Below are 15,509 nucleotides of genomic sequence, written 5' to 3'. Positions count from 1 at the left end.
GCTTGTAATTCTGCAGATTCAAAGACATGGTGCTGGCACTGGTTTGGCTCTGGTGAGGACCACATGGAGGATGGCAGGAGCACGTGTGAAAGGGAGAGGTCACATGCTGAAATAGGAAGCCAGAGAGGCTATTCAAGGGTTAGGCTAGGGTTTTTATGACAAATGGCTGTCTTGAGGAGACCAATATTCCCTTTCAAAGGCTTGCCCCCCAGCTGACCTAAGGACCTCCCATTTGGCCCCACCTTTTAAAATTCCCACCACATTAGGGAACAAGTTCCTAACACCTGAACCCTTGGATGATACACTCAAACTGGATCAAAACCACAGCAGCAGGGAGGGAGAGGGGGAGTTCTGGGGATTGATATTGGCCAAATTATATTGTTATATTGTGTATTGTTGTGTATATATGACTATATAACAACAAATCCCAACATATGCATGACTATAATGCACAAATAAAAAATACAGGAAAAAAAAGAAGAGTCAGGGGGAAAAGAAACACCATAGAACCATACTTCTGTATTATGCAAAACAGATTCATTAAAATTTAAAATTCCTTTCTATGACTAGCAACCACACCATTAAAAAAATATTCAGCAGGGGATGTAGCTCAAATGATAATGTATACCTAGCATGCCAGAGGCCCGGAGTTCAATCCCCAGTACCACCAAAAGAACAAAAACAACAAACGGCTTAAAAAAATTCAGATTCACAAAATAAATCCTGAAAGGTTTCTTAATGTTATTATATTCCTTCAAAGGTAGAAAAATCATTCACACATGTGGAAAAAGAACAGGTCAGAATCTCCAAAGAATTATATCTATTTTTAACGAAATTAGAAATTAATCTATTGATTTATCAATTAATATATTTCATCTATAATAAAAGCATAAAGCCTAAAATTAAATAAATTAATGGAGCTAATGAATATTTCACATAAGAACTAATTGCTATGGCTACTTTTTAAAAAAATCTATTAAACATCACTCATAGAATAATCTTAAAAGGCAGGCATAGCAACTATTGACCAAATGCATTACATCCTTGGTAACAGAAGCATAGGATGCAACCACATGTATTCTGATAACTGTCTTTTCCTCATTAATTTTATGTTTTAGTTTCTACTAAACCTAGACTAATGATTGTTTTCCTACTGGTGTCTCACAACTATAAGAAACAAAAAGGATAGAGAAATCCACAATTAGAATATACAATGAAGAACCACTTCAGAATTGTGTTCCAGCCCAATCACTGACATCAATCTTTCAAATTAAAACTTTTCCTCTTGTTTCCAAGAGTATGGTCTCAGAATCATGTTCAAAATATTTTGTTTGGACCTTTATCTTATATCATATATAAAAATTGACTCAAAATAGATCAAAGACTTCAATGTCAGACTCAAAAACTATAAAACTCTCAGAAGACAACAGAGGAAAGGCTTCATGATGTTGGATTTAAGGATTTCTTGGATATGACCCCAAGCAAAAATACAGACAAAAAAAAAGACATTAATCTTAAAAACTTCAGAACATCCAAAAGACCCAGTTAAAGACTGAAAAGAAAAACTACTGAAAGGAAGAAAGTATTTGCAAAACATTCATCTGATATGGGGTTTAATAGCCAGAAAACATAAAAAGAAAGTCTACAACTCAACAAGAAAACAAGCAACTTTACTTAAAAATGGATCAAGAACTAGAAGACATTTTGCAAAGATGATAAGAAAAATGGCCAACAAACTTTATATGACAAGATGTTCATTATCAATAATCATCACAAAAATGTAAATCAAAGCTACAATACGATATCACCTCACACCCAACAGGAATGGCTACTATTCAAAAAACACAATATCAAGTGTTGGCAAGGATGTTGAGAACTGGAATCCTTGTGCACTGTTGGTGGGATTGTAAAATGATGCAATTGCTATGGAATATAATATGGAGTTTCCTCAAAAAATTAAAAATAGAACTGACATATGATCCAACAATCTCACTTCTGGGTATATATCCAAAAGGACTGAAAGCAGAGTCAGAGAGACATTTGCATGCTCATATTCATAGCAGCATTACCCACAATAGGGGATATGAAAGCAACCCAAATGTCCCTTGATGGATAAATAGGTAAACAAAATGAGGCATATACTAAATACAATGGAATATTTTTCTACTCTAAAAGAAGAATAAAATGCTGTCACATGCTACAATATGAATGAACCCTGAAGTCATTGTGCTAAGTAAACTAATGTAAGTCACCAAAACAGACAAATAATGGATGATTCTCTTTAAATGAGGCATCTAAAACAATCAAATTCACAAAAACAATGTAGAAGGGACAGGAAGAGGGGAAAATAGGAAGTTCTTTAATGGTAGTTTCAGATTTACAAGAGGAAAACGTTTTGTAGATCTGTTTCATGACATCATGAGTAGACTTAGCAAATGGTTAAGATGATAAATTACATGTTTTTTACCACGATAAAAGAAAAAAAATGAAGCAATATTATTATTTTTCTATTAAATTTTCATTATTTTGCAGGATTCTCTTCATTTAAACCACTGAAAGTTTAGTATCTGAATGAGAAGTGTTAAGTGCAAAATATTTCACCAGATTCAAGTACTCAATAAAGTCAAATCTCATTAATAGTTTTATTTCAATAACATGTAAACACCTTTTAAAAATATTGTTTGAATAAAATTATTACATTTTTTAATTATTTATTTTAATTAAAAATCATAAATTTACATAGGGCAATGTTGTTTGATTCATTCTGTTATTTTTTCCCTTCCCCCCACCCCTCCCACCCCTCTCTTCCCTCTATACAGTCCTTCCTTCCTCCATTCTTACCACCCTCCTTATCCCTAACCCTAAACCTAACCCTAATCCTAACGCTAACCCCTACTATCCCCCCTTATATGCCCTCATCCACTTATCAGCGAGATCATTCGTCCTTTAGTTTTTTGAGATTGGCTATCTCACTTAGCATATCATCCTCCAATTTCATCCATTTGCCTGCAAATGCCATAATTTTATCATTCTTCATGGCTGAGTAATATTCCATTGTATATATATGCCACAGTTTCTTTATCCATTCATCAACTGAAGGGCATCTAGGTTGGTTCCACAATCTAGTGGTGAACTGAGCAGCTATGAACATTGATGTGGCTGTATCTCTGTAGTATGCTGATTTTAAGTCCTTTGGGTATAGGCCAAGGAGTGGGATAGCTGGGTCAAATGGTGGTTCCATTCCAAGCTTTCTGAGGAATCTCCACACTGCTTTTCAGAGTGGCTGCACTAATTTGCAACCCCACCAGCAATGTATGAGTGTACCTTTTTCCCCACATCCTCGCCAACACCTATTGTTACTTGTGTTCTTGATAATCGCCATTCTAATTACATTTGTAAGAATTTGCTGCGTTAAGAACAATGACGAGAAATGTGAGGTCAATGAAACTGTATTTGCTTCATAAGATTAATACTGGAGCATACTTATAGGCGGATGTGAAAAACTGAGCAGAGAGAAAGAGATTAAATATAGAATAACAGAGTTAATCCATGAAGCCTCTCCTGAAAGACACTTTAAAGGATGGAACTGAGAGTCATTAGGAAGAGTTAGCCTTCCACAGAGCTGAGACGTCAGTCCAGTAGGTGAGATAAAAAGGGAAGGGACAGAAATTTTAGAGAAATCACAGACCATCTTAATTTTCTCCTTGAAATTATCAGATTATTTTCAGACTATAGAAGAGGTGGGAGTTAGACAAAAACTTGTGAATAATAAAAATATGGAATAACCGATGAGTGATGAAGAACAAAATCTTCATTAGGACAAAAAGGCTGTACATGATCAGGCCCTGCTTTCCTGGTCTCATCCCCCAGCTCTCTTCCAACCACCTTCTGTATCTCAAAGTCCCAAGCACCTCCAATTGCTTCCTCTAGAGAGGGTTCACCTGTGTAACACCTACCTATTCATCCACTTATTCCCTCAATGACAACTTCCTAAAGAAGGGTTCAGTGATACTCAACTCACCAGAAATGTTATTTCCCCTTATATTCTGACAACATACTCCGCCAGTCCTGTCCAAGAAACAGGCAAATCATACATGTAATTTTACATGTTCTATTAGCCATATTGTTTAAAAAAAACAAGTGAGCAAATTACCTTTAATTCTTTAATCCAATATATCTAAAGTGTTATTAAAATGTGATCATTAAAATGTATTAACAAGATATTTATGGCTTTGTTATTAATTCTTTAAAATATATTTTACAAATGTATTTCTCAATGCAGACTAGCCACATTTCTAAAGCCCAACAGCCACATGTGTCTAGTGACTATAATACTGGATAGCATAACCCTATGCTATATCTTCAAAGCATTCATCACAGTTTGAAACTGTGTGATGTGTCTATTAGTTAATGAAAGCCTGTCTCAGGTCAGTGTCAAAGCGCTTCAAAGCGCTTTCACTCCAAATTGAGTGAGGGGAATGGAGAAAGGGGTTTGAGAGTCAAATCCCTGCAGGGTGAAAAACCAATGCTGGGGTGAAAGCAGGATTCATCTTACCAAAGCAATGTGGGGCCAGAAGCAGGGTTAATCTGAACAGGGGTAGATCTGACAGGTATAGCACAAAGACAAGCTCAAGAGATGCAAAAATGCCATTATTTTTCAGCTGCAAGAGTGCAAGTCTAATAAATATTAACACAACAGGGGACATATAGTGGAATAAAGAAATTGGTAAACTATTTCTGTGAAAAGGGCACTGTGGGCATGAGAAAGATGGAAGGCGTGATAAGAAGATTGATCAAAGAACAGGATACAGAAGTTTAAGAATACATTTCTAATATGGAAAACTTGAGGAAATGACAATTTACCAAATGAATGTTAAAATTCAGTGGAAGCGAAGGTCATCAGAGTTGAAGAGCTAAGGAACTAGAAGTCAATGATCTCAGTGGCGCTGCTTTGAATGATTAACTCCTCCATTGAACGTCTTTTAAGAATTTAAATTCTCCAAGGGCAGAAAGTGTCATGTGTATTCCATATAGCTCAGTGCCGATCACAAGATGAATGCTTAGGTATTGGTTGAATATAGTTAAATTGAGAAAAATCAAAGTTCAAACACTAAAATCATACAGAAGAACAGTGTTCTCAGTATTAAAAGAAGATTTAAGTGAAAGCCTCCAATTTGTTCAGTAATTACTTACATGTTTAATTGATAAGAATTCTATAAAGAATTAAATTTTAAGTTTCACTGAAGATTGGCAGCCAAAATCTGGATAAATATTTCCCAAACTTACTTTAATCTATAAAATAGCCAACAGAGCCTCTGAAACCTTGATTATAGCCAAGTATAACTTATTTTACATAAGATATGGGTTTTTAAATCAGAAACATTTTTGGGCACTTTGTTATTTAGAAGTTTACTCTTTCACTAAAGAAAAATTGAAACTTCATTTGTTTAACACACGAAGATAACTTGCTTTTTAAGTAGATATACAATGATTGTTTTCTAGATTATTTGACTCTTACCTATTTTCTGCATTTGTTTCTATTTCTCATTTCTCCTATCCAGCCTAATATTGAGGAAAAAAACAAATTTTCCCTCACATAATTTCTCCACTTGAAAAATATTAACTGCCGGAAGTAAAAGTCCTAAATCTCTAGCTGTGAAGATAAAGGTTAAATTATGCCTAAGCCCTATCTGCCACAACATTTCTGTCTTAGCTTTCCAACTACCCTTATCAAGACTTCAGAGACTCTGACCTGGAGTTCTGAAATAATAAAGAGGACAAATGTTTGACGCAGTTGTTGTCAGTTTACCTCTGAACAATGCTATATCCCTACATAAATGTCTGTTTCTCCTTACCACACCCCACAACTATGATGATAAAATGTGAGGGAAAAAAAGGTGGAGAATTATGCAAATAACTGCAGCATCTGGCACTAAAATAGTTGAATCTTAACAGTCATCAATCCTCTATATTCTTGCATCTTCTCATAAGTACATGAAGTACTTTAAGTGTACTGACTGGATCAATTCTCTCTGGTTTTCCCTCTGACCAATGATTATTCCAAAGATATGGAGAAGTCTGTAGGCCAAAATAGATCAAAGCCAATGGATCTAATTCATTTATGCATACGTTAGTATTTATTTTTCTAAGTATTTGAGAATGCTGCAGTGAGCAAAAGAGAATCTTTGTTCTGGGAAGAAAATATTTTAAAAACCGAACCTAGGACACCTGCTTCTTTGAAATCATTACTAATTGAGCCGGTGGGGTAGCCTAATTGCCTAGTACACATGAAGCCCTGGGTGCCATCCCCAGCACCTCAAAATACAAAACTAACAAAAAACTAACTAGGGGATCATTTATTATTATAATGTATAGCCTGAGTATTTGCTGTTTTAAAATTGCTCTTAATAACATCTCAGGTTAACATCTTTTTTTTTTTTAACCTGCTGAAGCCAACCAACCAAAAATACATGACTACAGATTTTTATGTTGTGTTATGAGGGAAAATAATATATGATAGAAAAGCTAGGGTCTGGGGATGTAGCTCAGTGGTAGAGCACTTGCCTTGCGTGTGAGGCACTGGGTTCAATTCTCAGCACCACATTAAAAAATAAATAAATAAATAAATAAATAAAATAAAGGCCCATCAATAGGAAAGCTAAAGGAATTCATTTTGTAAAATCTCCAGGCCCTCATAACAAGGTCAATTTAGGCCCATCCAAGATGTATACATGTTACTTCTCAGTCAACACTGCTTCTGAGGAGAGTAAAATCCATGAAATGAGATGAGATCTATGATTCTTCTAGAAACCTGGTTGGGTTTGGATACAGGATGGTGGACCTGAAGTAAACTGTGGCCCTGAAAGCAGAGGGTGAAGTATATGGCTCTGCATAACAAACTTTTTGGGCTTTGAGGGGGCAATCAGAAAGGAGAAAGGAAACAGAGTAAACCAGATTATAGAAGCCTGGAGTTCTCCTTTGATAGTGGCCAAAATACATTTTAAGACTAGAGATGACTGATATTCAATATCAACCCTACTGCCATTGCTACACTATAAACCTCAACAACCCATTCTCAACATTTCTACCACCTTCCCCCAAATCTTTCAAAAAGCTCCCCACCCCAGGCAAACACACAAAGGCTTTATGCAAATTATTTTTCCTTTTCTATTCTTTCCTAGTTCCTGTCAGATACATCCATTCAACAACTGTATAACAGACCATTCATTCATTCTCAACCATTCATTTAGCACCTCATTGGCTGGTCCCAAACTGGAACTTATTACCTTTCCTTCCTTCTCTGCTGTCAATTGTTTTTAACTGTCTCTTCTCACAGCCTCCAACATTCCACTAGCTCACTAATGCCATCATTACTAAAGGAACAACAAATATTTATTGAGCACTTGGAATGTACCAAGTATTGTACCAAGGGTATTACATGCATAATTTCACATGATCCTCAAACCCTACTAAACAGGTACTATGATCATTTCCTAAATGTTAGGAAGTCAAAACTCAGGCAGGATAGTAATTCAAAGGGTAAATGATAAAATTAGAATTTGACCTCTGTTCTAACTCCACAGCCAGCTAAACCAGGATACACCCGCGCCCCAAGGCAAAAAACCTAGGAATCATCCTTTTCTCATTAATCCTATCTAGTCACCTAGAGAGTCCAGCCTCCTAAATGCCACATCATCTCTTTTTACCATTGCCTTCAAACAGAATGACAACTACCACTAGCTAAGTCCTTACTACCTATCAAACACCATTAAGTAATACATATTTTTCTTCAACTTTTATTCCCTAAACTCTAAGAGATGAAGAACCTAAGGTACAAAGTAGTTATATGGTGAGTGACAGAGCTTGATTCAAATCTGGATAATGGTGAATTGAAAAATTTTTGAGCACTTAGCCCCTAAGTTGTGACAGTCTCCTACTTTGTCTTTACCTCCCATCTGGACCCCCACTGTCCTCCACACTGCCACAGATATCTTTTTGGAATGCAAATGTTGTCATGACATTCTCCTGCTTAAAACTGGCAGCTCTATATCACTGGATAAAGTCCAAATTTCTTAATATGGTATACGAAATTTTTGTTTTCTGCTCAGGACAGCTTAATAATATTTGAGTGCCTAATGCAGGCAAGGCAAAGGGTTAAGTACTCTGAAATGAATAACACACCAGCCCCTGATTCCGACTTCAACCACAGACATTGTATTCTCCAGTGGGATTAGCCATACGCAGATCTCATAACCCAACACCCCAAAAATACATGTTTAAAATATATCTGGCAAAGTCCAACACCAATTTTGAAAAGTCCCTATGTGAGGCCTCTCTAACAAACTCCAGGCAAAAATACTCTTAAGTTGTCACAGCACTTTGTTCAAATTACTGTCAGGTAATCAGCAGAACAGAGGTATGTATTAGCTTCCATAAGAGACTGAGCGTTCAGGGTAAGAACTTGACCTCTGCCATCAACGCCTGGCATGCATTAGGCACTTTATGAGTGGTAAATGAATAAACAATGAAAAATTTCAAGTTTAATGGAAAGAGCAAAGGAACAAGACACAAATTAAGAAGTTAACACACAAAGTGGGCTGAATTAAAAGTAATGTTATTCTACTGTGGTTCCAACTTGGCCTACATTTCACCCAAATGGGAAAACTCACATGTGGGACTTGGACAAGCTAAAAAGGCACAACTTTGTTATTCCTGGCTCAACAAAGCTTTGACAGGTCAAACAGGATACTAGAACCCCTTCTTTCTTTACCTGCCAAAATTCTTTTTCCAGGGGGGTGTAGGGATGGAAATCAAATTTATCAAAGTAAATAGAATTGATCGGAGATCCAACTTCATCAGTGCTGTGTCACAATACATGCAAGAAAAAAATCAAAATCTGTCCTGGGAAGAGGGCCAATTTCCAAGTAAGTGCTGTTGCTACAAGAATGTGAAATTCTTAAAGTGAAGGCAGTTAATAAACCAGAGCTCACAAATGTTTCTCCTGCACTGCCACTGCTTTTCACCCACCTTCGTTTCTTGATTTCTGTGATTTTAAAAAGAAAAATCTAAATTGAACGATGAAGCCCATGCATGAGTGTACTTCAGTATATGGCAGATACAAATATCTGGACCCACAACCTTTAATGTAAACTAAAATACTAGAAGGAACACTATATAAGTCAAAAACTCCTGATCTAAAACGTGACATAAAGCTTTGAAAAGCTAGTGGGGTGTTTCCTAAGCGGTGCTTTGTGACCAACTGCTTCCAATTCAAGATCCGTATTTTTAAATAACCCCCTGGAAGATGTCAAATCTGTCTTCCATTCTCTCCAGCCTAAAGGGAAAGGTGACAATTCACAGGCAACAGGCTGGGGCGAGAGAATGATCTCTCCCCATATCTTCCCACAAGAACAAAATCCAACGTGAGGGTGGCTAGTGCCACTCATTCTCGACAATACATACACTAAATTTTAAACTCATCCACTCCTCTACCCTTCCTTAAAAAGCAAACGACGCAAAGATCTGCACCACGGTGGCCGCAACCACCAAATGCTAACAGCTGGGGGCCGCCCGCCTTCCACGCGCCTGCCCCGCGGCGGTACGCGGCACAGGGCACTGTCTCTGCCAGCCCCGCTGCCGCTCCACGCTGTCCCCGTAGCCCAAGCTAGCGAGGGAAGCCGCGGAGGTCGGCGGCTCCGGGGCGGGCCGCGGCGCCGCTCCGGCCGCCTCCCGGGGCGCGGCGCCGCCCCACACCCCGCCGACGCCCGCACCTGAGGCGGCAGCCCGGAGCCGGCGAGAGGGCGCGGGGCGAGGCAGCAGGGCAAAGTTACTCACTGGGAAAGTGCGGCTGCCCGGGGCTTACACCGGCTTCCAGCGCCGTAGCCCAGCGCCAGCTCCCGCTCTCCGCGGCCCGCTGGGGGAGAGCCGGGAGCCAGCCGGGCTCCTCTTCGCCGGGACTCGCCGCCGCCGCTGCCGCCGCGGATTTCCTGGCAAGAAGAAAACTCTGGCCAAGACTTCACTTCTCAACCGCCCCTGCTGCCTTCCCGGGGGCGAGCGCCAGGACCGAATGGCCCAACCCGACACGCACCTGGGCCAATCGGTGGCGGCGCGGGGCGGGAGTGGGGCGGGCCAGAGGGTACTTCCACCTATCCGAGCGCTCAGGGGGCGGGCCAGAAAGGGCCGTCACTCCCAGGTTAGAGTGAACCTACTCCGCCTCTCGCCGCCCGCCCTCCCCCACCCGCTCTGGGCTGTCCCCGCCGCTCGCCTGATTCCCCTGCAGAAGAGGCTGAAGAAATATCTGCGCGCACCCCCGACCGCGGCGAGAAGAGTGGAACAGCTGGGGAGGGAGGGAAAGTCTAGGGGAGTAGGGGGTGGGGCGGGGTGGAAAACAGGTGGCGCAAGAAAGCAGAAATGTAGGTGTGTTGGACGAGAGGACAGCTAGGGGAATGGCTGGGATCTGGAAGTACAGGGCAAGGAGAAGAGCTGATCTGCGAGGAAGAGCACCTGAAGAATAGAGAGGGGAGATACGGAGGAAGAAGGGTGGAGAGTGAGTCTGGTGGTGGAAGGCGGGGGCTGGGGTACCTGGGAACAAAGGTTGAGAAGGAGGTTCCGCCGGTGAGGAGGTTTAAGCAGCCGAAAGGGTAAAAGGAAAAGGAAGGTAGTAGCGGGGGAGGACATAGTCCAAAGGAAGCGTGGGGGGGGGGGGGGGTCCTGGGGAGAAAGAAGGCTGTGGAGGAGTTTTCTCCCAAACTCTCATTCGTCCTCAAAAAAAAAAAAAAAAAAAAAAAAGCAAACTCTTGTTCTTTGATCATGTGCAGCTGCAAGAAACCCAGCGAGATAAATACCGTCCTACACCCTACTGTTGTTATGAAATTCATCTCTTCGAAAATTAGCCTCCTCCTTTTCCTAGGAGGATTAACTATAGTCTAAGCCTGCAGTCCCATGCAAGCCCGTGAAGACTGGGATCCGGGAAGGGCCAGTCTGGGAGCAACACCGTCCCTCACGAGTCTAGTAGCAAGTCAGAAAGAGGCCTAAGAAGGAAGGTGATTTGGGGACGACAGGTGAGGCCCGCCCCCTTTGCCACCACATGGGAAGGTTCCAAGGGCAGAGCTCAGATGCCCATATGCCCGTTTGGGCCTCGAGGTGAGGCCGGCGCCCGGCCTGGTGCGGGTGCTCTTACAACTGGAGCGCCAGGTGAGCCGCTCCGCCGCGCGCCGTCCTCCCCAGGAAGGCGGGGCTCTGGGGGCGGAGCCTCTACGCCACGCCCAGCGGCTGGGTGCCGGCGCGCCGCTGCGGCTCCTCCCCGCTCCTTGCGTCCTGGGCTCCTTCCGTCGGTCCTTTCTTCCTTCCTGCTTCGCCTAGCGTTTCGCGATATGGGGCAGAGCCTCCGTTCCGCCAGCACCACCTGAGGATCCCGGAAACCCCCCCAGCGATGGAAGAGGACCAGGAGCTGGAGAGGTAACGGCCGAGGAGGCGGGCGGAGCCGGGCGGGCGGGCCTCGCTCGGCGAGGGGAGCGGGTGTCTGAGGGGCACGCGGCCAGGCCGGGGCCCAGCCATCGCCGCCAGGCCCGGCAACCCCGAGCAGTATTTCCGGGCGCTGAAAAGAGGCAAGGAGAGAGCAGAGCCGGGCCCGATTGGGAAGAGGGGGAAGAGACGTGGATATGTTTAGGTAGAAACGCCCCGAGGTATAGTAGCCATCAGGGAGGGAAGCCCCGCTGGGAGACCAAAGTTCTGTCCCAAACTGCTCACCCCCATTGGTGTAAAGTCAACCCCCAGGCCGCGCGCGGTTCCTGAGAGATCGGGCCTCCGTGTTGAGTCAGGCCTGAGCGCCGGTAACTACCGCTCACGTGCCTCTCTGTGCAGACTGCTTATAAAGCCTCCCTGAATGCTGAGTTCTTTTTCTCCCTGCCGCTAGGCCCATTTTACATCTTCCCCTTCCTAGTTTCCTTAACCTCTTGCAAATGGAAGCCATATAGTTGAACTTTCACATTGATAATCGATAGTTTTCATTCTTACACTAAAGCAGTTTTATTTATTTATTTATTTTTTTACCCTTTCAGTTCCTTTTCATCTTATGGCCGGGCCTACCTATTCTAATCCTATACCTCTCTTGTGGCTACCAAGAACTTTTTCTTCTTCCTTTTTTTTTTTTTTTCCCCTTTCTTTCAAAGCTTTAAGTTTTGTGTTTTTCTGAGAAAACTCCCCTTGTGGCCAGTGTGAATGAGCAAATAAAGTAGGGATAAACTGGAGGTAATAAATAGTTATGAATAGAAGTTGTGGAGGCAGGAAAATGAGAGTTCTGTGTAATTGTAGTAGGTTCATGAGTTGCATTTGCAATACAGTGTGAAAAAACGGTAGTCACAAAAGAGTATTCAGAATGATCTCATTTTTATAAAAAATATGTGTGTAGAAAAATGTCTGGATTGAAGACCTCAATGACTGAAGGCGAGAGGAAGACAGCCCTGGAAATGGTCCAGGCAGCTGGAACAGATAGACACTGTGTGACTTTTGTATTGCACGAGGAGGACCATACCCTAGGAAATTCTCTGCGTTACATGATTATGAAGAACCCGGAAGTGGAGTTTTGTGGTTACACTACGACCCATCCTTCTGAGAGCAAAATTAATTTGCGCATTCAGACGCGAGGTGCTCTTCCAGCTGTTGAGCCATTTCAGCGAGGCCTGAATGAGCTCATGAATGTCTGCCAACATGTGCTTGACAAGTTTGAGGCCAGCATAAAGGACTATAAGAATCAAAAAGCAAGCAGAAATGGATCCACATTCTAGTCCCTTATGCAGGATACAAGAAGGACTATCTTCTGAGATTTTCTCTTCGTGATTATGCAGAATCCAGAATTAGAAGTTTGTGGTTACAGCATGCTTTATCCTTCAGGTGTGGTTCTAGCTATTGACCCACTACAGCTGTTGGAATCCCTACAAGAACCTGTGTATAACCTAATAAATTCCCTCTTTTATTTAAACTAATTTGACTGGTTTCTCTTCCTTGCAGCCAAATGATCCTCAAGGATGACCCCCACACCTTTCTTAATTGAACCAACAGTGAAAGTGAGGAAACTGAGAAAATTGGGTCCCTAAAAAGGACTTTGATCATAGGAATTCAAAGGAATGTTCATCCTTGCCTGGTTGGGATGGTTAGGGAAAGGAGGGGGATGCACTAGAACATGGCCCAGTAGACTAGTTGATTTAAAAAGGAGGAAAGAAAACTAGGAAGGGAACTACTAGATTTTTAATTAATGAGAATTGCATTCTTTGCTTTGGTTGGTTGGTTGAGTAAAAGTGGGGAATTTGAGGGAATTATGAGAATTCTGGTTTTGCATAAGAATTTAGTTGATATCAAGATCCATCTTTATATAGTATTTGTTGGATAGATACCAATTTACTTCTTGAATTTCAGGACACTAATAAAATATTTAGTCATGACCTGAGTAAACCAAGAGATTTCGATTGTTTTATAGGATAAAACTGGGATGACCAGAAAGCATTTTCAGTCTTTAGGTAGGTGTGTACGTGTAACCTAGGGTTACATAGAAGACACTGTTGAAGTAAAAATAAGGGTGAAAAGGAAAATTCTGTGTTGGAGGATATGGCTTTTTTGGAAAACTTAAAAAATATTAATCACATCACACATAAGAGCCCTCATATCTACCTCTTCAACCTTGTGTCTCATAACTATCCTACCTAACTTACTTCTTAATTCACCCTACATATCTGTCAGCCCTTGATCCCAAGGATTCCCTCACCCTTCAGTGCCCTGTGTTTTGAATCTTTTTTTGATGCTGCTCTTACCTTACTGGAGCAGTCCCACCATACTCTAGTCTAAGCCAAAATTTAATTATTGTCAAACTCCCCAGCCTACCTTGGGAACTTCTGTGTGCTATTGTCACATTTTATTTTTCCTAATCTTGATATTTACTGTGCTCTTGTTAGTGTTTTTTTTCTACCTACCATATCAATTTGCTTGGTAAAACACTGGATGAATCCATGTGGGTACTTACGGCAGATAACCTTTTGGTCACTCACATTGACCTCTTCTAGCCTGCCATAGATTCTACATTTCCTACCCTCAGCCCATTTCTTCTACAGATGTCTGTATTTACTGAGTACCTGGTTTGTGCCAGGCCTTGAGCATAGAGTAGTAGATGAGGCACAATTGGTCCTGTTCTCACAGAGCAGGCATTATAAGAAGAACATTAAAAAAATAAAGTTGTAATTCTGTGAAAGAAACAAATATAGGGTCAAGATAAAAACATGAGAGTAATCTGCTTTAGGCACAGAAGTCAGAGAAGGTCTTCCCAAGATTATAGGAAGAGAAGGAGTTTGCTGTGCATTGTAGAGAGAAAATACATTCTGGAGGAATAATGTGTGAAGGTCCTGAAGCAGAAAATTGGTTTGAGGAATTGAAGGTATTGGAAAAAGATTTGCATATTTGTAGCATAGTGGGCAAAGAGGAGAAGGACCTCTTTCAGTGGGAGGAAGAACTGGCATGGTAAGGAGGTTGGGTTTTAAATACAGTGGGAATGACATCTTGATTACTTTGATTACAACTGGGAGAATGAATTATAGGGAAACCAGAATACAGCCAGAGAGACAAACTAAAGAGTTGAAGTGGCCTGCAAGTTGATAAGCTAATGATGGGGGAAAGGGTAGATTTGAGATGATTAGAGATGATTATAACTGAATTGGTGGATCTCAGAAATTGGGTGTGGAACATGAGGAAACTGAAATATGATTCCTGTTTATGAATGAGGTCTAACTAATAAAATGGGGAAACTTAAGTAGGAAAAATGGGATGAAAGGTGGAAAAGTTACACTTTGAACATAGTAGGCAGCATATATGTGAGTTATCTAAGCTGGAAATAAATTCTTGAGTCTTCACCATAAAGACAATGTAAATCTATAAAAATTTGAAAGTGACAAAGGGACAAAGCCCTGGGTAACCTCAATACTAAATGGTGACTAAATAAAGAGTTAATTGGTGAGATAACAGGAAAGTCAGCCAAAAGTTGTGAAAGCCAAGGCTTTAAAACAGGAGCGATACTAAATGAGTCAGGTAAGCACCAAGAAATGTCATTTGGAGTTAGGCATGGAGGTCACAGGGCTGCAAATAGCATTAGTTTTGCGTCTAAAAAGGATAAACATGAGCTTAGTGGCACTTATCTGGCATGTGCAAAAAAGTAAACATTAACACTGTGCAGAGAAATGTCTTAGTTTTCCAATAATAAAAAATACACAAGGGCATTCAAGAAGTAGGTTTAAGTGAGAGGAGGAATGAGGAAAGATCAAAGTCATGGAGTAAGAGATTCTAGAAAGCCAGTGTCAGTGTTAGGGAATTAACATTTGTAGATGTAAGAAAGCCAAAAAGAGGTAGTGAAGAAGGATCAAATTTTTTTGCCTCTTCCAAAATTTTGCCTATGGGTAGACTTTTAAGCATAGTAAATAAGATTATTTACATGGAGTTTAATTCTGAATCCAAGACCTGTCAGGAGATGA

At 41.1% G+C, this 15,509-nt stretch overlaps 4 protein-coding genes across 7 annotated transcripts in view; 3 read left to right on the top strand and 1 right to left on the bottom strand.

Annotated features, from left to right (window-relative positions):
* The window catches only part of LNX2 (ligand of numb-protein X 2), a 77,495-nt gene extending 67,522 nt beyond the window's left edge, over positions 1–9,973 (bottom strand). For 2 of the 4 annotated variants that reach the window (XM_079137014.1, XM_079137017.1), the window contains exon 1: positions 9,835–9,973. The gene's annotated coding sequence lies outside the window, so the exon portion shown is untranslated. The remainder of the gene's footprint in view (positions 1–9,834) is intronic. The other 2 variants (XM_079137015.1, XM_079137016.1) reach the window with 2 other exon arrangements.
* LOC306659005 (uncharacterized protein) lies at positions 9,078–11,457 on the top strand (the record flags this gene model as incomplete). The annotated part of the gene is made up of 3 exons (XM_079136259.1): positions 9,078–9,104; positions 9,659–10,318; positions 10,818–11,457. The coding sequence occupies 3 exons, from the start codon at positions 9,078–9,080 to the stop codon at positions 10,890–10,892; spliced, it is 762 nt and encodes a 253-aa protein (XP_078992385.1). The 3' UTR covers positions 10,893–11,457.
* On the top strand, positions 11,324–12,983 carry LOC306659473 (DNA-directed RNA polymerases I and III subunit RPAC2). The gene is made up of 2 exons (XM_079137023.1): positions 11,324–11,457; positions 12,410–12,983. The coding sequence occupies exons 1-2, from the start codon at positions 11,432–11,434 to the stop codon at positions 12,783–12,785; spliced, it is 402 nt and encodes a 133-aa protein (XP_078993149.1). The 5' UTR covers positions 11,324–11,431; the 3' UTR covers positions 12,786–12,983.
* The window catches only part of LOC306659474 (protein POLR1D-like), a 41,351-nt gene continuing 37,171 nt past the window's right edge, over positions 11,330–15,509 (top strand). Inside the window, exon 1 of the mRNA XM_079137024.1 lies at positions 11,330–11,457. Coding sequence (XP_078993150.1) covers positions 11,432–11,457 — 26 coding nt within the window. The 5' untranslated portion in view covers positions 11,330–11,431. The remainder of the gene's footprint in view (positions 11,458–15,509) is intronic.

Source organism: Sciurus vulgaris (assembly GCF_902686455.1).
Source record: "Sciurus vulgaris genome assembly, chromosome: 4".
Classification (NCBI taxonomy): domain Eukaryota; kingdom Metazoa; phylum Chordata; class Mammalia; order Rodentia; family Sciuridae; genus Sciurus; species Sciurus vulgaris.
The sequence above is the reverse complement of the archived record's forward strand: the minus strand, read 5'-3'. Positions and strand labels throughout refer to the sequence as shown.